Source organism: Tarenaya hassleriana, unplaced genomic scaffold (genome assembly GCF_000463585.1).
Source record: "Tarenaya hassleriana unplaced genomic scaffold, ASM46358v1 Cleome1, whole genome shotgun sequence".
Classification (NCBI taxonomy): Eukaryota; Viridiplantae; Streptophyta; class Magnoliopsida; order Brassicales; family Cleomaceae; genus Tarenaya; species Tarenaya hassleriana.
Window position 1 is genome coordinate 5324394 of NW_010960187.1, and position 21268 is coordinate 5345661.

Below are 21268 nucleotides of genomic sequence, written 5' to 3' on the forward strand. Positions count from 1 at the left end.
TGGTTCTCTTTCCCTCCTGTTTCTCACTCAAGTTGCTTTGTATTGTAACCCCTTCCAATTTAAAACAGGATAGTGAACTGGTTTTGTTACTGAATAAAACAAGCATCAATCCTGAAGGCGCTGGAGAAGCCTGCATGATGGTTGTGCAAGCTGGTGATCTTCCATTCATTTCCATTTCCAGATCTAGTTGTCCAAACCTGTGGGAGCTAGACCACCTAAAGGTAGTGTGGAATTGTGTCATTCTATGTTTAGGTTTATGAAGCTGAACCATCTCGGAGAGTCTGAGCGTCTAAGCTTGTCTATGATTCATGCGTTTCTTTCATTTTTTGCTGCATAAACATTTTCTCTTGGTCACAACACAATTGAGATCTCTTTTCGTCTATCACCCCATTTCTTTGTTATGTTGCCCAAAGGGGTACCAAAAAGTTTTATCCATACAATCAACTGTTATGCTTCAACTGTGGAATCAATCACCTCTGCATGCTCCAATACTTGTGCATTTAGTTGTTTTTGAAGTTCACACCTGGTAAAAACTTATAAGAAATGATCACTGTTGTTTTTTCTAGGGCTCTGTGGTTTACCTGCAAATGGAGAATGAAAAGGTTCGGAAAGTCCCACACTCTACTGTTGCTCCCCTTGCGGTAAGCGGTAAGTTTCCACATCACTCCCTTCCCATGTGGTTTGCTTTCTGATTCAATCTTCCATTGCCATCATCAAAATATGATGTCTGAAGTTACCATGTGGATGAAGGGCTTGAAAAAGAAAAGGCAAGGCATATTGCTTAAATACCCAATAACATGAGTACTTAGTTCAAGTGGCAATGGTAACCTCTAGTTGAAGTAGTAGATCTGCCTAGAAGATCCTTTTAGGGAAAAGTACTCAAAACCCCCCAAATGAAATTCTCAAACTGCATCTAATCATGCAACCGCGTGGCAATTTACTGATTGCAGCATCAAGAGGAGTAGCTTGCGTGTTTGCGGAGAGAAGGCGGGCACTCGTATACATACTGGAAGAAGATGAAGAGGAAGAAATCTTGGCCGACAGATAAGACAGGCTTTTTTAACATAAGAACAATCACTGGTTTCAATCTATAAATCCAGACCCCTTTCTGTCTCTGCAACATTCTGACATATATGCATACAGATCTACATCACTGTTATATGAACTCAATGGACTCAGAATATGGCAACATCATCATACACAGAAGAAAGATAAACATCATTAATCTGTTCACAAGAAACTGATCAATGCCTCTCCGACATAATAAACCAACCAAAGACTACTCGGACAAAACACCATCCTCGTTTGTCCAAAATAACTCACCCAACATCAATCAGGTTCCGGCATTAGGCAAAGCAGCCATGAACGAGTTGTAAGAAGACTCGAGGTCGAAGTGGAGTTGCCTAGCCTGCTGCTCCGTCAACTCGTCAGCCGCTCCCATCTTCGACAGCCTCGACAGCCACTCTTTCATCTTCGTCTTCCCCTCGAAATCCGGCGGTAATATACTAAGCTTGTTGAGAGATGCCGAGAGATCAGACAAGAGTGGGTAAACCTGATCGACGGCCACCATGTTCAGTTTCAGAGAATCCATCGCCGTGATGAAATTCTGGACACACTCCGCTACAATGGCGGCCGAGCTCGACATAGAGGTGGCAGCGGCAGCTCGGTGTTCCACTGTGGCTGGAACACCGGAGGTCACGAGGCGGTAAAGAGCGGCCGGGCAATCCATCTTGTAAGTGTCTGCAAACCTTTCGATGTTCGGGACAGTGTCTTTAAGGGTGGCAGCCAGAGTTTTGAAGTGGGCGATGAGTTTCTGGCACTCGGTTTCGTACTCGACTGGGGAGATCAGGTCGCGGATATAAGCCTTCTCGAGCTTCTCGGTGGCTTTGATGATGGCGTACAACTCAGCGAAATTCTCGTACATTTCTCTCTCGCGCTTATCGTTCCATAATTTGACTTCCATGTTTAGGAAACTCGGGAGCCGTCAATTGAGAAAGGAATGGAGAAGAGAACGGGACACGCGCAAAGCGGCGGAATCGCTCTCTTCTTCGCTGCATTTGAGATCACAGAGACAAAGTCACGCTCGAGCCCTAAAAAATCATACGATAGAAACGGATAGAACGAGCTCCATCTCCACACTCCGATATTCACCATGGAAAAGCCAAACATGTCCAAGGAATCACACTTGCATCATGAAAAACGTGAGCTATGCAGTAATTGTACAGGTTTCGAGTGATTCGTATTTTCACCTAGCCTCCTGAATTTCGTTTAGATCTCTACCATCGAAAGACAGAGAGCAAGCCGGAAAACTTCAATCCAAAGATAATCAAAGAAGAAACCGGGGACGAAGAACATGTCAATTCGAACGAGCTCAAACGCAAACGAAACGAGAAGAGAATCAACAGGCACAATCGATCTTACCCTAAATCACATAATAAACAAAAACACAAAAAGAAAACCCAGAAATTTCATCGTCCAGAGATGGAAACAACACACCAGGGAGGGGGAGAGAGAAGAAGGGGATACTCACAAGAAGCAAAGACGCGGCTTTGGTAGCGGTGAAATTCTCTCAAGCGGATTAGAAAAGAGATGGAGAGAGAGAATAATTTGCGTGCGGGGACACGGATCTTCACAATTCGCTGACGAAAGCTTCACGCGTTAAAGCGAAATTGCAAACCCGAGGAGAGACGAATCAATACGCGTGCACAGAAATCGATCAAGCCCTGAATCCAACGAATTGGAAAGAGACATTGATTTATCTGTACTCAAACCAATGCAAACACTGCGAAGAAGAAGGAGCTCGTGGGGGGAATGGAGGAATGGCGTGAGCAGAATGGAGAAAAATATCCCACATCGGTCAATTAGAAAGTTTTTAGCTTGTTTATATATGAAGTAATTCACGCCTGATTTAACAAGCTATCATGGGCCGAAGCTAATGGGTTTCCGTTCCTAGATGGACTTATACCCAGGAAAGTCCCCGGGCCCATACCCACAGAGATGTGGCCTCGTAATCGAGTGAGCGCCGTCAAGAGTTGACCGACTTTGATCTCCTTCGCGGGGTTGAAGGGGCTGAGACATGCGTGGAGCCTTTCGTGGTCGCTCTGCCGGCGTACTTATGGCCGACCTTAACAGTTATTCGCTTGGTCCGTTCGTGACTTAACCGAACGGGGCTTACGTTCCCACGATAGCTCTCTTTTTTTTCTTCTTTTTCTTCTGCCTTATAATAAATTAAAGCAGATCATTCTTTTGTCGTCTATGGTTCCATTATCGACGAAATACGTCAATGGCTCTCAAACCCACATGAAATAAACATGTCCAACTCAGAAAATATTCTATATTCCGACATTTTTTTCCTGTTAAAAATTATATTTTCCAATAATAAATTTTTTAGTTTTCAGAAGAATATTATTTTGGCAAAACTATAAAGAATAAATGCATAAAGACAAAGAAAAATCAGGAAAATATTTGGAGACATAATATACGTGTCATTATCGGTCATACATATAACATAATTATAATTTATGGCGTAAATTAAATACCTATACATTCTTCATACAATTGCAAACGACTCATTTGGCACTATTGATTCTTGTTCAATTTTTTTTTAATATTAATTCTTGTTCAAATTATATATATATATATATCTTCAGAGCAGATGATGGAGAAGAAAATAAAATACCATTGGTCAAGGTTTTCAACTCTCTTTTGGATTAAAAATAAGATCATATCTAATAAAAGATTAGGTCAATTAATTAGTGGAATTAATGAATTAAACCATCAAACCCGATCTGGCTCCAAACTGAATCTCGGACTCTGTTCATGTCACGACCCTTGAGTGTCCTGCCCACCCCTACGAACACCGACGCGCCACCGTTCCTTCTCTCACGCGCCACCCACTCGTGCGGTGGCACCTAATTTTCTAATAATTTTTAGTTGTAACATATTAATATTATTTTCATAATAAAAGAGAACCAACATTTACAATTTTCATCTATTTTTATCATGTGTTGAATTTAGAAGATCAAGAGACTGAATATTTCATTCAAGAACTCGATTTATTTAGTTCAATTTTTACTTTGTTCAGGCACACCAAAGCTTGTTATTTGGTATGACATCGGATACTGCAGTAATAAAATCCTCTTACTATACGTATATAATGAGAGTATTAATTACAATTTTTTTTATAAAGAAAACATCAAAGAGCATCGCATTACAATGATGAATTACCAAAGATGATTAAGTTTATATAGTTTCTAGATACAAAAAAAAAAACTTTGATAAGGATACACCAAGATCACGGAGAATCTTCTCGATTTATTAAGATTATGTAATCTTTCCATATCTCCTCTATTCCAACTTGTATATGTACTCACGTATTCATTTGTTAATAATACAAGACAAAATTACAAAACCCTAAACTCTATTATGGTATCAGAGCCCTAAAAACGTCGAAAGACGATTCAACCCCCACGTGTTCTCTTCCATCTTCTCGACCGCCGTCTTCTCGTTGCCAGGATCATGGCCACCGACGCAGCTAACACCGGCAATGACACCGCCACTCCTTACACTACCGATGGTCCTCTCATCAACGTGAACACCTCCAATGTCTCCAAACTCACGTCGATGAATTATCTCACGTGGAGTCTTCAAATCCGAGCACTCCTCCAAGGCTACAATCTCGATGCCTTCCTTGATCCGACTCAAACTCCCACAGCAACAATTACCACCGACAACGTGGTCTCCGTCAATCCGGCTTACACACAATGGTTCCGACAAGATCGCTTGCTCTTCTCGGCCCTCCTTGGATCCATCTCTCCGTCATGCCAAGCGCTTGTCGCTTCTGCAGCCTCTACGGGTGTTGCTTGGACAACACTTGCTCAAACCTACGGTCGATCCAGTCGCGGTCATGTGAAACTTATCAAAGATCACATGCGTCGTCACACCAAGGGAACAAAATCGATAGACGAATACATGCACTTCTTCAAAGTCAAAGCCGACGAACTCGGTCTCCTTGGTAAGCCTCTTGATCACGAAGATCTGATAGATCTAATTCTCGGAGGACTTGGAGATGAATACAAGCCAATCAAAGATATTGTCCTTGCTCGCGACAATCCGATCTCGTTTGTTGAGCTTCACGAAAAGCTCCTCAGCCATGACATTGATCTTGCTGCGGCTTCTGTCTCCGACATGCCAGTCACGGCTCTTTCAGCCGGCTATGGTCCCCGACCAACATGGCGTCCTTCTGGACCCATACACTCTCGGCCTCCTTCACATTCGCGCTCTTCCCGATCATCGTTCTCTCCATCGTCTCGAGGCTCAAACCCTCGGTCTTACTCTCGGGGATATCTCGGGAAGTGCCAACTTTGCGGCATACAAGGACACAGTGCTCGTACATGTAGACTGCTTCCTTCCTCTCATGGCCGCAACCATTCCGATGGAAACTCAGCACCGGGACAAGTCCCATGGCAGCCCTCGGCAAATCAAGCTGTTGTCACATCTCCGACAACACCTTCATGGATCCTAGACTCCGGAGCGTCTCATCATGTGACCACTGACCTTGCCAACTTATCGCTTCACTCGCCCTATCATGGTGGAGATGAGGTTATTATCGGTGACGGGTCCGGCCTTGCGATTACACATACTGGTTCTTTGTCTCTTCCCTCTTCATCTCATCCTCTTACTCTCCATAATGTTCTCCATGTTCCCTCTATGCACAAGAACCTTATTTCGATTAACCGATTATGTCACACTAATAATGTGTCGGTCGAATTTTTCTCTCGTTTCTTTCAGGTGAAGGATCTCACCACGGGGGCAACACTACTCACGGGACCACTTCTTGATGGCGTGTATGCTTGGCCGGATTTACCCTTGTTGTCTTCTTCCAATAAGCACTCAACTCTTGCACTCTCTAGTGTTAAGAAGTCAGTTTCCGAGTGGCATTCTAGATTGGGTCATCCTTCAAACGATGTTCTCAAGCATCTTATCTCTAAGTTTTCTCTTCCGTTGTCGAGTGACTCGTCTCATTTCTCTTGTGAGTCTTGTTCTATTAATAAAAGTCATAAACGTCCGTTTTCGGTTTCCTCGGTTCAATCATCTTGTCCACTTGAAATTTTATTCTCCGATGTCTGGACTTCACCGATTACATCTTTTGATGGCTATAAGTATTATGTCATTTTCGTGGATCATTTTACCCGTTATACATGGCTTTATCCCATGCGTAACAAGTCTCACGTCGCCACCATCTTCAAACACTTCAAAGCCCTTGTTGAAACTCGTTTTCGTACAAAAATTGTCACACTCTATTCCGATAATGGTGGTGAATATATTGCTCTCAAGGATTTTTTATCCACGAATGGCATTTCTCATTTCACAACACCACCACACACACCCGAACATAACGGGATTTCGGAACGAAAACATCGTCACATTGTTGAAACCGGACTCACGCTTCTTACTCGTGCGTCTATTCCGTCGGAATATTGGACTTTTGCTTTTCCCACCGCCGTCTATTTAATTAATCGTCTAACCACTTCGGTTCTTGATGGTCGGTCTCCTTTCGAATCATTATTCCAATCGCAACCCAATTATTCCAAACTACGTATTTTTGGATGCCTTTGTTTTCCCTGGCTACGCCCATATACTCGTCATAAACTTGAGCCACGCTCGTCTCCTTGTGTCTTCGTCGGCTATTCCCTCACTCAAAGTGCCTATCTTTGTTTGCATGTCGAGTCGTCTCGTCTCTATGTCTCACGTCATGTCGAATTTGTCGAACATGACTTCCCTTACCCTCGTCTTCTTTCGGTCTCAAGTCAAACGTCGGAATCTTCCTTCCCATCACCTTCTTTCTCTTCGGTAATTCCAATCCGGCCAGCCATGCATACCACAGTGCCCGTGTTCCCGGGTGCAGCTTCTTCACCGCCAAGAAATGCAGAAATCACGACCTTCACACCGCCCGAACCTGATCTACAGACCTCTTCATCATCACCGCCATCCCAAGATACACTTCTGACCGGGCCCATACCTCAAACACAACCAGCCGTCGGAACCACACATATCCCACAGCCACCTCTCCATCGTAATACCCACACTATGACCACAAGATCAAAGAACCACATCACAAAGCCAAACACAAAGCTATCCTTAACCTCGACACTAAACCATGACCAAGACATCGAACCAACATGTGTATCGCAGGCTATGAAGGATCCGAAGTGGAGAAGTGCTATGACGGAGGAATTTAATGCCTTACTTCGCAATGGAACATGGAGTCTAGTTCCGGCCAACCCGTCCTACAACGTCGTTGGATGTAAGTGGGTTTTTCGGACCAAACGTCTACCTAATGGTTGTGTTGATAGGTACAAAGCGCGTCTTGTGGCAAAGGGATTTCACCAACGACCCGGTATTGATTATTCCGACACTTTCAGTCCGGTGATTAAACAAGCGACGGTTCGAGTTGTCCTTAGCATTGCTGTCTCTCGCGGTTGGACACTTAGACAACTAGATGTCAATAATGCATTTCTTCAAGGAACTCTCCAAGATGCTGTCTATATGATGCAACCACCGGGATTTGTTGATGATGATCGCCGAAACTTTGTTTGCAAGCTCCATAAGGCTCTCTATGGCCTTAAACAAGCCCCTCGAGCTTGGTATAACGAGCTTTGTCGTTTTCTTCTTGAGTCGGGATTCATCAACTCTCTCTCCGACACATCGCTCTTCATCTTCAACCGAGAGAATGTTATCATCTACCTACTTGTCTATGTGGACGACATCATTATCACGGGCAATAACTCGGATAAAGTTCAACGGTTCATTGACTCCCTTGCAGCTCGGTTTTCGGTCAAGGATCTCGGACGCTTATCTTTCTTTCTTGGAGTGGAAGTAACTTATTCGTCCAAGGGTATTCTTCTCACACAACGTCGGTACATCTCCGATGTCCTTCAACGACATCAAATGGCCTCGTCGAAACCCGTACCGACGCCACTACCATCGACTTCGGCATTGCATCTCAACTCCGGCACACCCCTTGATGATCCATCCGAATTCCGACAAATCTTGGGCAACTTACAATACCTACTCTTCACTCGCCCGGACATTGCTTTCGCGGTTAATAAGTTGTCCCAATTCATGCACCGTCCAACATCGGATCATTGGCAAGCATTGAAGCGGATTCTACGCTACCTAAATGGCTCAAGCTCTCTCGGTATTCTCTTGTCCAGGTCTAGTCCTCTGACTCTCCATGCCTACTCGGATGCCGATTGGGGTGGCAACCGTGATGATTTCACTTCCACCGGCGCCCACATTGCTTACCTTGGAAGCAACCCTATATCATGGTCTTCCAAGAAGCAACGATTCGCGGCAAAATCGTCCACCGAAGCTGAGTACAAGTCGGTTTCGTCTGCGGCATCTGAAGTTCGGTGGCTATGCTCTCTTCTTTCCGAGCTCGGCATCGATAACATCGGGGCAACATATCTATCGGCAAATCCGGTTTTCCACTCCCGCATGAAACATGTTGCCATTGACTACCATTTCATTCGAGGTCTAGTTCAAGCTAAACAACTCAGGGTATCTCACGTCTCGTCCTCGGATCAGCTTGCCGATGCACTCACCAAACCCTTACCTCGTCAACGGTTTGAACTCTTACGGGCCAAGATCTGTCTCTCATCCGACACCGAACTTGCGGGGGCATGATAAGGATACACCAAGATCACGGAGAATCTTCTCGATTTATTAAGATTATGTAATCTTTCCATATCTCCTCTATTCCAACTTGTATATGTACTCACGTATTCATTTGTTAATAATACAAGACAAAATTACAAAACCCTAAACTCTATTAAACTTTACATGATTCTTTCACTTCTGCATTGAATTGAAACACGTATCGTATCATTCGATACATTGGATATATATAGAGAAAACACAACGCAGCCATGGCGTTCAGCGTTTAGCGTTTAGAAGAACCGCGTTTAAGTAACTTGGACTTGTAACGGCGCAAGGACTCCAACCTCTGCAACCGGATCTCGTCTTGGAATTTCTTGATGAAGGCTTCGACGCGAGCGTTCAGATCGTCTCTTCCCATTGACGGCTCTTTCTTCATCCTCAGCCATGTCGGAATCCTCTCTATGAACACCCCCTTCTTCTTCACGTTGTACGGCGACGGCGGCGCCGACCACGACGTCGTCGTCGACGACGACTCGCTGTGCCACGTGTCCGACGTTGTCATGTTCTTCTCTGCCTTTATCTTCTCCCACGTGTCCTCCATTGACTCCGTTTCATCCGCTTTAACTTCCTTCGCCGATGGAGCTGGTTTTGGTTATTATTAATTTCCACGATTCATTAATAAATATTTCAAGATTTGGAAATCGTGTATATATTTATCTTAAAGATAAACGACATGATGATAAGCATCGACGGTCCATATATTTTTTTTTCTGTATGATACTAGGTTTCTCCATACTATATGTATATAATACAAGATATACGATCTCTTAGATGATATTTATGGATACACACCTCCTCTTGTTCAAAACATTAATTTGTTTTTGAATGAAAAAAAAAAAACACAAAGACATTTTTTTGTTATTATCTCGCATATTTGGAATTTTTCTCGTCCTTGCGATTCGTTGTGTATATATATATATATACCTCGTGGACCTTCAAAAGCGGAAGCAGTAGGTGTAGCTGTGCGGCGGAGAACGGCGGGTTTCGACGGCGGTGAAGGATTCTCCGCCGGAGACTTTTCCTCGCCGGAGTTGTAGCGATCAAACGAGGCCGCCGGAGGATGACGTAAGATACCGTCATGCTTTGGAGAGTAGAGATCATCTTGATTATAAAGGTGCCGATCTTGGCGGTCATGGTCATGGTCATGGTCATGGTCGTGGTCGTCGTGGTCGTGGTTGTGGTGAGAGAAGAGAGTGGAGGCGGCGAGGAAGAAGACGATACCATTGATGAAGAAGAGAGGCTTAAGATTGTGAGCTCCGGCGACGGAGATGTTCATCGTCAACGGCACCACCAGCACCACCGCCACCACCCCCGACGATATTATCCACGCCCGTGTCGTCAGCATCTCTCTCTCTCCTTGTTGGTGTTTATGTAGCACCTACTCAGCAATTAGCCCTATATATATATATATATATACACGCACCTATATATAATTATGTAATGTGTATATATATGTGGTTATATACGTTTCCAAGAATTTTGCAGCTAGCTACAGGAACCATCATTAACACTTTTTTGGACCGCTTTGATGTAATTAAACGTGCTAAGTTTTGTAACCATTTTGATTAAACTGTGGATTTCTTTTTTTGTTAAAATTGAATTGTGGATTCTTTTAGAGTAACATTTGGTGTACCTTTTTTGCCAAACCAATTCCTACGTGGATTTTCTTTGGACTCTTAATGTAAAAAAACATTTGGTGTACCTTTTTTTTCTATATAAAAAAAAAAACAAAGCACTCTTTTGGCGTTACCAAAAATTTCATTTCTCCGTATCAATTTCCATACATATATCATATATGTATGTATAGTCCGACTGCTCTATGTTCTTCCTTTGGGTTAAATTAAACTCCCCTTTTTATGTCTACAAATATTCCAGAATAGTTAAATGTAATTCAAAAAAGTTAAAAAGGGTGAAAATGAAAGCATGAAGGCAAATATAATATAGAAAGAAACTAATATATTTCCCTCGACAGCGTGATTATATCTTTTGCATTTCCACGCTTATACTGTATAATATTGTGGGCTACGTTAGTTTGGATTGTGATCGAATATATTATTATTATTATTATTATTATTATTATTATGGTCAAACTTGCCTTTAATTTTAGATAATTTAATTCTCTAGGGATATATAAATATATATACATATATCTATGTATATATATCTATGTATGACCAATGATAATTTCGTCAAAATTATAAAATAGTATTTTGTGCATACCTTAGTATGTACGCATATGAAATCATGCAAATAGTAATTGGTATAATTTCATTTTCTTTTCTCACTGTTTTTACATCAAAAACATGTTTTAATTTTACAATTCCTATCACTCAAAATAAACTCAAATGATTATCTATACCTTTATAAAATTCTTTCGATTGTCATAAACCGTATAATATTATGTTAATCTTTTCCTCAACATTATTTCCTTCATCATTAAGCCATAAATTTTTATTATTAGAAAGAGAAATGATTATATTTAATATGTATTAAATGATACAATATCCATACACCACTTTCGTTGGTATACACATCCATTACATATCTTCTATACGCATCTTCTCTATATATTAAAGCCCTCAATTTTTTTTCTGGCAAAAATCCTAATTAGCTCTTCATCCGTTGATATTATATAATATTATGGGTTACGTTGATTTGGATTGGGATCGAATATATATATTTGTATTACGATTATTATTATTATTATTATTATTATTATTATTATTATTATTATTATTATTATTATTATTATTATTATTATTATTATTATTATTATTCAATTGTGCATGAGCCTGGTCAAAATGAGCTTTAATTCGAGATAATTATCTCTAGGGATATATATATATATATATATATCTATGTAGGACCAATGATAATTTCGCCAGAATTATAAAATAGTATTTCGTGCATACCTTAGCATATAAGCATATGAAGTCATGCAAATAGCAATTGTTTACAATTCATGACGTTTGGATGTTTGGCCATATGCTAATACAGATTAGGGGACACATATCCCACTTTATATTAATATTCAATTGTTATAATATCATTATCATAAACATCATAGTTATCGATACTGAAATCTTGAACAACGTGTGGAAATCGAAATGCATTCGTATGGACAATGGGTGTATATTTGACTACGTTAATGATCATACCTTAAAATATGTTGGTTTTTCTGTGTGATAAATTAAATCGATTCAAATTTAACCGATTCCACAAAATTATTTCGCCAGCCGGTCCAGAGAAATAGACTACGTTGCATGTCATAATACCAAATAAATTTTGCGTCTTTTAACAAAAAAAAAATTTGCGTCACCATTGGTCACATTTTTATGGTCACTCGAGAGTGGTCTGACGTTGACCGGTCAACAACCTAACCCCAAGCAGATTGACAAAGATAATGGTGTTTCTTGCAATATATATATATAAAATCTGAAATTCGATATTTAAGAAAACAAATTGATTCGACCTCGTCATATATATATATATATATATATATATATATAATATACGTATATTCATTTGAATCGTAATTACATCATACGTGACGACAGTCGACGAGGTGAGTGGTAGTCATAGGCAGATTTGAGACCACAAGAATGTACTAAAATGGAGCTTCATATCGACAGTACGTTCGAGTTATATATAATCGATGGGTTATATATTCGTTAGAGAATGAAAATATATATAGCCTTTTCTATGGGAAATGAGGTTTGGAGAAAATCAACTAATATATATACATATATAGTCTTTGTCGGTCTTTGTCGGTAAGTTTCTAAACAAACAAAAAATAAGAGCTCGCTTTCAATTATATTTCTATCGGATTATTTTTATATTTTATTTTAAATTTTATAACATTCTATCTACTTGTTTTTTTGTATAAATTTTTTATTTTAGTTCATATATTTAGATTTTTTATTAACAATATTCGTTTTATAGAAATCGTTCTTATTCATCTTTTTATTATTTTAAATTTTTTTAATTTTAATTTAATAATTTGATTTAAAAATTATAGATTTAATTTGGGTATTGTTTTATGTTATTCCATTCGTTTCAACTTTATGCCAACATATCCACACATATGACCGTTTGAAAACCGACATGGTGTTTTTTCCTAGGTAATTGAATTTGTATTTGTTGGTTAGTTTATGTTATTTTTCAACTTTCAATATTTCCCAATTACAAATGTCTCTTATTATAATCATTTTTTCACAATTTCTGTTCTTCTCTCAAATCTTGTTGTTTATATACCTATGGTCATTATTTGATTTTTGTTTTGTTTAACATATTTTAGGTATTTCATAAACTAATTTTATGTTTTGGGGAAAGACTCTTTGTTTTTAAGTTTGTTCTCTTTTTAAAAAATATATAATTTGCTTTTTATGTATACTTTTTTTTTTGTTCTCTTCTATTTTTTTCCTTTGCAGAAATGAAAATTCCCTTTTCGATCTGTCTTTATATAAAATACAGTTTAAAAATTATAAATTTAATTTATTGGGTAAAAGGGAAATATTTCCGTCAATATTTTTTTTTTGGTATAATTATTTTTTTTTTGGTATAATTCCGTCAATATTATATTGCAAATGTTGAAGAACTACGCGACACTCGTCATTTCTTCTCTCCTCTGCGATTTCGGAACATACATATCTATTCGAATCCAAATCGCCCTTGTTTCTTCCCCGGCAAGTCTTTCAGTAGAGTCGCCCAAGAATTTTCAATTTCGGAACCTACTTTTCTTTTGTTCGCATCCCTTTCTCCGGTCGGAAAGTGAAGCCCAAGACGTATCTCTGTCTGCAACTTGACGAACACTTGCAAAGTCGGAATCTTTGTCATAGAATGGATGTGTCGCCGCAATTATGGATTGCGAGAGTATTTGTTCTTACGCAGCTCGTACATGGAGCTTTGTGTTGGGGCAAGGAAGGTCATTACGCCATTTGCAAAATAGCCGAGGTGACTAATTTGTCGTTCTTTCCTAATTGTTTGCTTTCTGGGCTCGATCAACACGTCGATCATTGTTTAATTTTCCTTTCTATGTTGCATTTGCGAGGATGTTGTTCGTGGGTTCTATTGATTTCAAGTGATTAGTCAGGGTTTCTATTAAGTTTGATCACGTTTCAAATAATCAGAACTGACCCCAACAAAAAGGGTTTTTGTCTTTTATCACGTTGTACAAGTAAAATTCGTGTTTCTGATGTATTGATCCACAAGGAAATTGGTAGGAAGGTCACTGGTGAATGTGGAAAAGGGACAGAGAATATGATTAGGATGTGAATTTGGTTCCTGGATATCTAATGTGAAAACTTACAGAAATGATCTCCATAACTTCAAAGGTAATTGCTTTGCTCTGTATCTAAGTAACTATCAACTACTGATGCTTGTAGTGCTAGAGAATTGTGAGATTCAGGAACACCATTTTTAGCCATGGATCAGGCAAAATACTACGTGGAATTATTGGTACTAGGAAACAAAAATGAGATGTCGGGGCTTAGTCATATCGAAGAACAATGAGGTTTTGTTGGAAACTAGACTACTAGGGGTTCCTCCGGCTAGAACTAGCAATGCCATTCTTTTTTTTAAACTCCAGGGCTATTTCGAGAATGATACAGTTGCTGCGGTGAAGGAACTTCTGCCCAAATCAGCGGAAGGTGATCTAGCAGCTGTGTGCTCGTGGGCCGATGAAATTAAACACCATTACCATTGGCGGTGGACAAGCCCTCTGCACTATGTTGACACTCCTGATTTCAGATGCAACTATATGTATTGTCGTAGGTTTATTTTGTTTTTTATTTCATCCTCTATATGTTTATTAACTATGTTTTTGGAATAAGTTTCTTACTTTCGTCTAAACTGTGTATTCTGTCTTTGTTAAAGGGGACTGCCATGACACCCATGGACACAAAGACCGGTGTGTGACCGCAGCAATTTTCAATTACACAATGCAACTGATGTCGGATTATCAAAGCACAAAAGCTATAGTCAAATGTGAGCCTTTTTTTAAATGGACTTGATCCTTGAAGTGTCAGGTATGCAAATTTTTGTATGAACTCAAGTGGCTAATAGCGTGAGAAGTCTTTTGGTTGCAGACAACTTGACAGAGGCCCTCATGTTCTTGTCTCATTTCATAGGAGATGTTCATCAGGTAGAATTTAATCATTTAAAATTGATCATATTTTAGAAGGTTTGATTATTCTTTTCCTATGCAGTTGTTGTTGTGAATCCATACTGTACTCATCTTCATTTAACCTTTGGTTATGACAGCCTTTACATGTTGGTTTTCTTGGAGATCTAGGCGGTAACACAGTAACGGTCCGATGGTACCGTAGGAAGACAAATTTACACCATGTAAGTATTTCTTTTAACTATTACACTGACGCTAAAATCATCTTTAACGGTTGGGATTGAAGGGGTATTTTACCGACTTGGACCTGTCCAGTCCAAAGTTAAGTTATCAGATGAAAATAAGTTGTCGAAGTGCTGAAAGATTACCCGTTTATGAAGGTGTGGGACGACATGATAATCGATTCTGCTCTCAAAACGTTCTACAATTCAAGTCTTTCGCTCATGATTCAAGCCCTTCAAAGCAATCTTACGGTAATGATTTTCCTCCTTGCTTTCAGAGTTTTTATCCATCAGCCTTTGCATGACAGAGAATAGAGATAGATCCACCTTTTGACATTTTGTTTCCCACTGTCTTGATACAGAACGGATGGCTAAACGATATTCCATTGTGGGAATCATGTCAACACAACCAAACTGCCTGTCCGAATCAGTAAGCATCTGTATCTGTACCCTTTCTTCATTTCATGTCAAGAATCAAGATATACTGATTTTAAAGAAGGATAAATCGGCTTTGAAAGTTCTGAACAGAACTGTTGAAAATTACCGAGAAATCTAACTATTAGTAGATATCATTCTGTGTTTGGTTTGCGGGTCACGGTTTCTATATGTTCATGATGGTTAGGTATGCTTCTGAAAGCATAAATCTGGCCTGCAAGTATGCTTACAGGAACGCCACCCCCGGGACAACTTTAGGAGGTAATCTCCCCATTTGAATCCGTAGAAAAAGCCTGTTTTGTTTGCACTCGATTCTTGTTAATAAACCAAGTCGAAATTCTCGGGGTTTTTTCACATGAAATCAAGTCTAGATTCTTGTTCTTCATTCCCTTTTTGATTATATATCCCATTCAAAGACTTTTCTGCTAGTGAGATTCATGATCTTGAGCTTTCTTCAGACGAATACTTTCTGTCTCGGTTGCCTGTGGTGGAGGAGAGGCTCGCTCAGGGCGGTATTCGACTGGCTGCCACTCTTAACCGGTTATTCACTTCTAAACCGAAGTTAACCGGAGCATAAAGGAGGAAGAAAACGTCCAAATTTTCAAGTGCTAAATCACTGGACCGGACCATATTTGTGGAGTATGGAGTGAGGCCAAAATGTCAGCAGAATTCTTGTTTTCTTCGTTCATTCCGGCGAGCCGACAGGATCATGTCCAGACAGCAAACTGTGTGTAAATGTATTTATTTATAACTCTTTTAAATGTCAATTCCATTACCTAAGAAAACACTTTTTTTTTTTTACCCGTTTGGACCCAGCCCACATTACCTATATCCACCTGGGCCAAATATTATAAAAAAAAAAGCTCAGTTACTGTATCAAAATTATTTTGGTTTTACAAGGATTTATTATTTTTCATCTTAAATATAGAATTCTTTTTAATTTAATAAAATTTTTCTGCGATAGTTTTAAATAGAATGATAGGATTGTATATATTTAAGATGAAAAAAATGACGAGATTGTATATAGATAAAATGATTTTATTTTTCCCTTATGTGAAATATTGTGTATTTTGATTATTTTTCGTTTCCCGTTTACGAAATCTTATTTGTGAAAAGAGAAGGCAATGCCGTTTGGGGAAAATCCGAACAGAGGATGAGAGAGAGAGAAGAGGCGCCGAAGGAAAAGGAAGAAGCAACACCGCAACAGGCCGAAGACGACGAGGAAGGTCCGCCACCGGGATGGGAATCCGCCGTCATTCCGCCGCCATCTCTTCCTCCTTCTGCCGCCGCCGCCGCCGATGTTTCCGGTAAGCCGGTTTCGAATGTGGTTTTGATCGGCGATCAATCTGTCGCCTTGATTCTACTTGCATTTAGGGTTTATCTTTTGTTCATTCCATTTGATCCTCAAACCACTCGATTCGTCGGGTCAATCAAACTAGCGATTTCAGTAGATTTTATAGGACAACAATAATCGGAGGGCTTCTTCTTTGCTTTTGTAGAAATAGCGCAGATGGTTTGCGGCTCTTGCAGGCGGTTGCTTTCGTACCCTCAAGGTTCCAAATACGTCAAGTGCTCGTGCTGTCAGACTATTAATCTCGTCCTCGAAGGTTTACTTCTTGCTACACCGATTCATACAAGATTTCAGTCAAGCTAGAGATATGGCAATAGGAACATCAAAGATTTCGTTTTGATCCATGTTTTTCAACTTCATGAACTGACTTTGATGATCAGAAACCTGGAAAACATGTTGACCCGTTTCACACTTTCGTCTCTGAATGCTCTGATAACTTCAATTACAGGGAAAGAAGGTCTACATAATGTTATTATATAAGGCGGTTTTACTAGTGTAGTGTGCTGTTTGTATTCCAGTTTATGGCTTCTTCTGGTCACTGTTCAATATAGTATTAGAACCGTCATACCCATAAGGCAAATGTGTGATCTTGGCCAGGATTCTTCTTCTGCTTTGTGCATAGATTACTTCCTAAATTCGATCTAAGTGCCCTTTTCCTGTTGGGTTTTAACTGAGTTGACCCATAGCTCATGATCGCAGCTCACCAGGTTGGTCAGGTGAACTGTGATAATTGCAGGGTGCTCCTGATGTATCCTTATGGGGCTCCTTCAGTTAGGTGCTCTTCCTGCAGTTCTGTAACCGATATCAGAGTACGTAAGCTGCCTTACATATCACACAAATCGTGCATGTTGAATATATTTTTCTTTGTGTTTTACTGTTTATGTTTCTCGCTAGTTGAACAGCTAATACATGATGAATATATATATGTTCATAACGTACCAATATACGGACGTCATCCTTTGCTGCCCTTTATTGAATTGAGATTTTTGTTTTTTGCCACTTGGAGGGAAAATTTGTTAATGTAGGATTTATGCATTTCATTTGAATATCAAGATGAATCTTTTTTGCTGCTACACTTTCAGGAAAACAATAAACGCCCTCCATGGTCGGAGCAACAAGGCCAGCCGAAAACTTCCAGAGCCGTCTGATAAGCAGCAGGCGTCAGAGATGTCAAGTGGGTTGGATTATAAGCAGCCGGCGTTAGAGATGTCAATTGGATTGGATTAAATGTGTTAAACCCAACCGAATAAACCCATTTGGTTAGTTTCGTTAAATGGGTTATGTTTTGTTGGGGGTTTACCCATTTAACCCTATAAACTCACTTTAAGTTTTTGGTAATCATATTCATGTGGAAGAATCCAACTTGATAATATCAAATCTCAAGTTGCGAAAAACATGCGAACATTAGATGATTCTAAATTTAATAATTTTAATTTATCATTTTATATGATTCGAATGTCGTGGATTGTTACCAAATAATGTCAAATCGCAATTACACTTTGTGATGTATAATATTATAAAATTAAAAGGCATTCCGGTTGATCGGAGGTACAGGAAAGAGTTACACCACAATGGTGTATTTTGCTTTCAGAATTTGAATCCGTGACAAGGACAACATAATCGATGCGTCAAAGGTCTCATCTTTCAAAATAATAGGAAAATTTTATGACAACAAAAAAAGAAAATTATCAAGGTGAGAAGAGTGCCCTCATTATATTGTAATATCTACATAAATCTTTTAAACTATTTTATAATATCTCTCGTATCTTAATAAAGATCCCCTCATTATATTATATATCTAGAATATTAATATGAATAATATACGGGAGATTTTACGAGGTTATAAAAAATTGTTTATATACAAAAAATTCAGTTCGGATTGTTAGAATAGTTTTTTTTTACAATTTAATTATATTTATTTTATTTTTATAAAAAAATATAAATGAATTTTGTTCGCATTGCATGAAATCGATAGATAGTTCATAATATATATATATATATATATATATATATATATATATTCATCGAACTTATGTTATTAGTAAATCATTAAAGTAAATAAATTAATTGAGTTTAAATAGGTTAATTGGGTTAACCCAACCCATTTGGTTTTGAATATATTTTTAATGTTTTGGACTAATCCAACCCATTAATTTCACCAACTCAAATGGGTTAGAACCAAATGGATTGTTAACCTATTTTGATATCTCATTTGGTTTTGAATATATGTCGTGTGCTCTGTAACATGTAACATCAGACCGACCTGTTGTGTCGGGATATTGTTGCTATGACGATCAAATTGCGAAATGTGAAATGCAAATTTCAATTAGAATTCAACATAAAATGAGTGGAAGCCTTTAGGGTTATGGAATTGGTTCAATGCTTTCATTTCATTTCTATTTTCTTGGGTTTGTTTTCCAAATCTAGGGTTTTCTATTTATAGTTTTTGTATGTCAATCATCAAACAACAAAAGACAAATTTTTTTGATGCGTTTTACTTAAATAAGGAGAAACTTGAAAAAGATCCTAAACTTTAGGATTAAATAAAATTAAATCGTAAAATTTGTTATTTAAAAACTCTAATAATGCAAATTAAGCAGAAAAACAAAAGGACGTTATAAAAAGACATTATAACAAAACAATGTTGTTAATTGTAATTGTTACATTCAATTTTTTTTAATACATATCAATGTTATTATATTTGAATTAACTCGAGTATAAAATTCATAAAAATTGAGATACTCTATTAGAAACAAAAAGGAACACATAAATCTTCATTAATTATTTTTCCTTCAAAATATTAATAACTATTTTTCAATACCATGGACTCTTACGTTAACCATTTCTATAAATTATACAAAACTAATAATTGACTTAATTAATAAGTTCAATCAAATTTAAAAAAAAATGTTTGCATGAATATAAGGTAACTTCACTAATATTATTTCGAGTATATACATTTTTTACTTTCACGCATTCTCGAGATTTGGAAAGGTGTACAGTCCAATATATTTTTTCTTTGATTCTTTTTCTCATTGTTTTTACATTAAAAACATATTTTGGTCAAAACGAATTCATATAACTATTTGAGTTTAAATAGGTTAATTGGGTTAACCCAACCCATTTGGTTTTGAATATATTTTTAATGTTTTGGACTAATCCAACCCATTAATTTCACCAACTCAAATGGGTTAGAACCAAATGGATTGTTAACCTATTTTGATATCTCATTTGGTTTTGAATATATGTCGTGTGCTCTGTAACATGTAACATCAGACCGACCTGTTGTGTCGGGATATTGTTGCTATGACGATCAAATTGCGAAATGTGAAATGCAAATTTCAATTAGAATTCAACATAAAATGAGTGGAAGCCTTTAGGGTTATGGAATTGGTTCAATGCTTTCATTTCATTTCTATTTTCTTGGGTTTGTTTTCCAAATCTAGGGTTTTCTATTTATAGTTTTTGTATGTCAATCATCAAACAACAAAAGACAAATTTTTTTGATGCGTTTTACTTAAATAAGGAGAAACTTGAAAAAGATCCTAAACTTTAGGATTAAATAAAATTAAATCGTAAAATTTGTTATTTAAAAACTCTAATAATGCAAATTAAGCAGAAAAACAAAAGGACGTTATAAAAAGACATTATAACAAAACAATGTTGTTAATTGTAATTGTTACATTCAATTTTTTTTAATACATATCAATGTTATTATATTTGAATTAACTCGAGTATAAAATTCATAAAAATTGAGATACTCTATTAGAAACAAAAAGGAACACATAAATCTTCATTAATTATTTTTCCTTCAAAATATTAATAACTATTTTTCAATACCATGGACTCTTACGTTAACCATTTCTATAAATTATACAAAACTAATAATTGACTTAATTAATAAGTTCAATCAAATTTAAAAAAAAATGTTTGCATGAATATAAGGTAACTTCACTAATATTATTTCGAGTATATACATTTTTTACTTTCACGCATTCTCGAGATTTGGAAAGGTGTACAGTCCAATATATTTTTTCTTTGATTCTTTTTCTCATTGTTTTTACATTAAAAACATATTTTGGTCAAAACGAATTCATATAACTATCTATACAATTGCAAAATTTATTTGATTGTCGTAAATCATATAATGCCATGCTAGTTTCTTTCTTAACATTATTTATATATCATTAAACAGATTATCGTGTCAATTTGTGTGACAATTAAGATTTATAACATTAGAACGTGTTTTTAATGTAAAAAACAGTGGAAAAATGAAGCACGAGAAAAAAAAGATCAGATTGTGGGATTCTAAAAAAGAACTCGAGAAACCGTGGCATTGGAAATGACGCAAGATACGGCGCATGAGGCGAAATGAGGTTAGTAACATACTGTAATCATGTAAATATCGTTGATACACTT

General features: G+C 37.8%; 5 protein-coding genes across 8 annotated transcripts in view; 3 read left to right on the forward strand and 2 right to left on the reverse strand.

Moving 5' to 3' along the window:
* The window catches only part of LOC104812734 (anaphase-promoting complex subunit 4), a 7243-nt gene extending 6084 nt beyond the window's left edge, over positions 1–1159 (forward strand). For 2 of the 3 annotated variants that reach the window (XM_010540058.2, XM_010540065.1), the window contains 3 exons: positions 69–221; positions 567–648; positions 951–1159. In XM_010540058.2, coding sequence (XP_010538360.1) covers positions 69–221; positions 567–648; positions 951–1048 — 333 coding nt within the window. In that variant the 3' untranslated portion in view covers positions 1049–1159. Of the gene's footprint in view, positions 1–2; positions 49–68; positions 222–566; positions 649–950 lie in introns of those variants that run through there. The other variant, XM_010540074.2, reaches the window with a different exon arrangement.
* A 13-nt stretch (positions 1160–1172) lies between these two features.
* Positions 1173–2844, reverse strand: LOC104812756 (vacuolar protein sorting-associated protein 28 homolog 2). Its single transcript, XM_010540086.1, has 2 exons — positions 2531–2844; positions 1173–2051 (listed from the first exon to the last, which is right to left on the reverse strand). The coding sequence occupies exon 2, from the start codon at positions 1961–1963 to the stop codon at positions 1334–1336; it is 630 nt and encodes a 209-aa protein (XP_010538388.1). The 5' UTR covers positions 1964–2051; positions 2531–2844; the 3' UTR covers positions 1173–1333.
* Positions 2845–8774: 5930 nt separating this feature from the next.
* LOC104812765 lies at positions 8775–10084 on the reverse strand. The gene is made up of 2 exons (XM_010540099.1): positions 9646–10084; positions 8775–9303 (listed from the first exon to the last, which is right to left on the reverse strand). Exons 1-2 carry the CDS (start codon positions 10064–10066, stop codon positions 8945–8947), a joined length of 780 nt encoding a protein of 259 aa, XP_010538401.1. The 5' UTR covers positions 10067–10084; the 3' UTR covers positions 8775–8944.
* Positions 10085–13324: 3240 nt separating this feature from the next.
* LOC104812771 (endonuclease 4-like) lies at positions 13325–16299 on the forward strand. 2 transcript variants are annotated; one of them, XM_010540111.1, is made up of 9 exons: positions 13325–13674; positions 14309–14489; positions 14596–14706; positions 14808–14863; positions 14983–15066; positions 15223–15315; positions 15426–15493; positions 15686–15759; positions 15957–16299. In XM_010540111.1, the coding sequence occupies exons 1-9, from the start codon at positions 13561–13563 to the stop codon at positions 16073–16075; spliced, it is 900 nt and encodes a 299-aa protein (XP_010538413.1). In that variant the 5' UTR covers positions 13325–13560; the 3' UTR covers positions 16076–16299. The 2 variants fall into 2 exon arrangements, with proteins under 2 accessions (XP_010538413.1, XP_010538422.1); XM_010540120.1 differs by having other exon boundaries at positions 14331–14489.
* Positions 16300–16581: 282 nt separating this feature from the next.
* Positions 16582–18243, forward strand: LOC104812795 (protein LOL2). The gene is made up of 4 exons (XM_010540150.1): positions 16582–16805; positions 16998–17105; positions 17549–17658; positions 17932–18243. The coding sequence occupies exons 1-4, from the start codon at positions 16652–16654 to the stop codon at positions 17995–17997; spliced, it is 438 nt and encodes a 145-aa protein (XP_010538452.1). The 5' UTR covers positions 16582–16651; the 3' UTR covers positions 17998–18243.
* Positions 18244–21268: the final 3025 nt, after the last annotated feature.

Bases quoted from the DNA above. Each gene is read 5' to 3' on its own strand.
- LOC104812771 (XM_010540111.1), top strand. From the start codon at position 13,561: ATGGATGTGTCGCCGCAATTATGGATTGCGAGAGTATTTGTTCTTACG. The intron at 15,067-15,222 runs GTAAGTATTTCT...CCGTTTATGAAG, and splicing joins GGAAGACAAATTTACACCAT to GTGTGGGACGACATGATAAT. The intron at 15,494-15,685 runs GTAAGCATCTGT...CATGATGGTTAG, and splicing joins CAAACTGCCTGTCCGAATCA to GTATGCTTCTGAAAGCATAA.
- LOC104812795 (XM_010540150.1), top strand. From the start codon at position 16,652: ATGAGAGAGAGAGAAGAGGCGCCGAAGGAAAAGGAAGAAGCAACACCG. The intron at 16,806-16,997 runs GTAAGCCGGTTT...TTGCTTTTGTAG, and splicing joins CGCCGCCGCCGATGTTTCCG to AAATAGCGCAGATGGTTTGC. The intron at 17,659-17,931 runs GTACGTAAGCTG...CTACACTTTCAG, and splicing joins GTTCTGTAACCGATATCAGA to GAAAACAATAAACGCCCTCC.
- LOC104812756 (XM_010540086.1), bottom strand. From the start codon at position 1,963: ATGGAAGTCAAATTATGGAACGATAAGCGCGAGAGAGAAATGTACGAG.
- LOC104812765 (XM_010540099.1), bottom strand. From the start codon at position 10,066: ATGCTGACGACACGGGCGTGGATAATATCGTCGGGGGTGGTGGCGGTG. The intron at 9,304-9,645 runs GTATATATATAT...AACCAAAACCAG, and splicing joins CGCTTTTGAAGGTCCACGAG to CTCCATCGGCGAAGGAAGTT.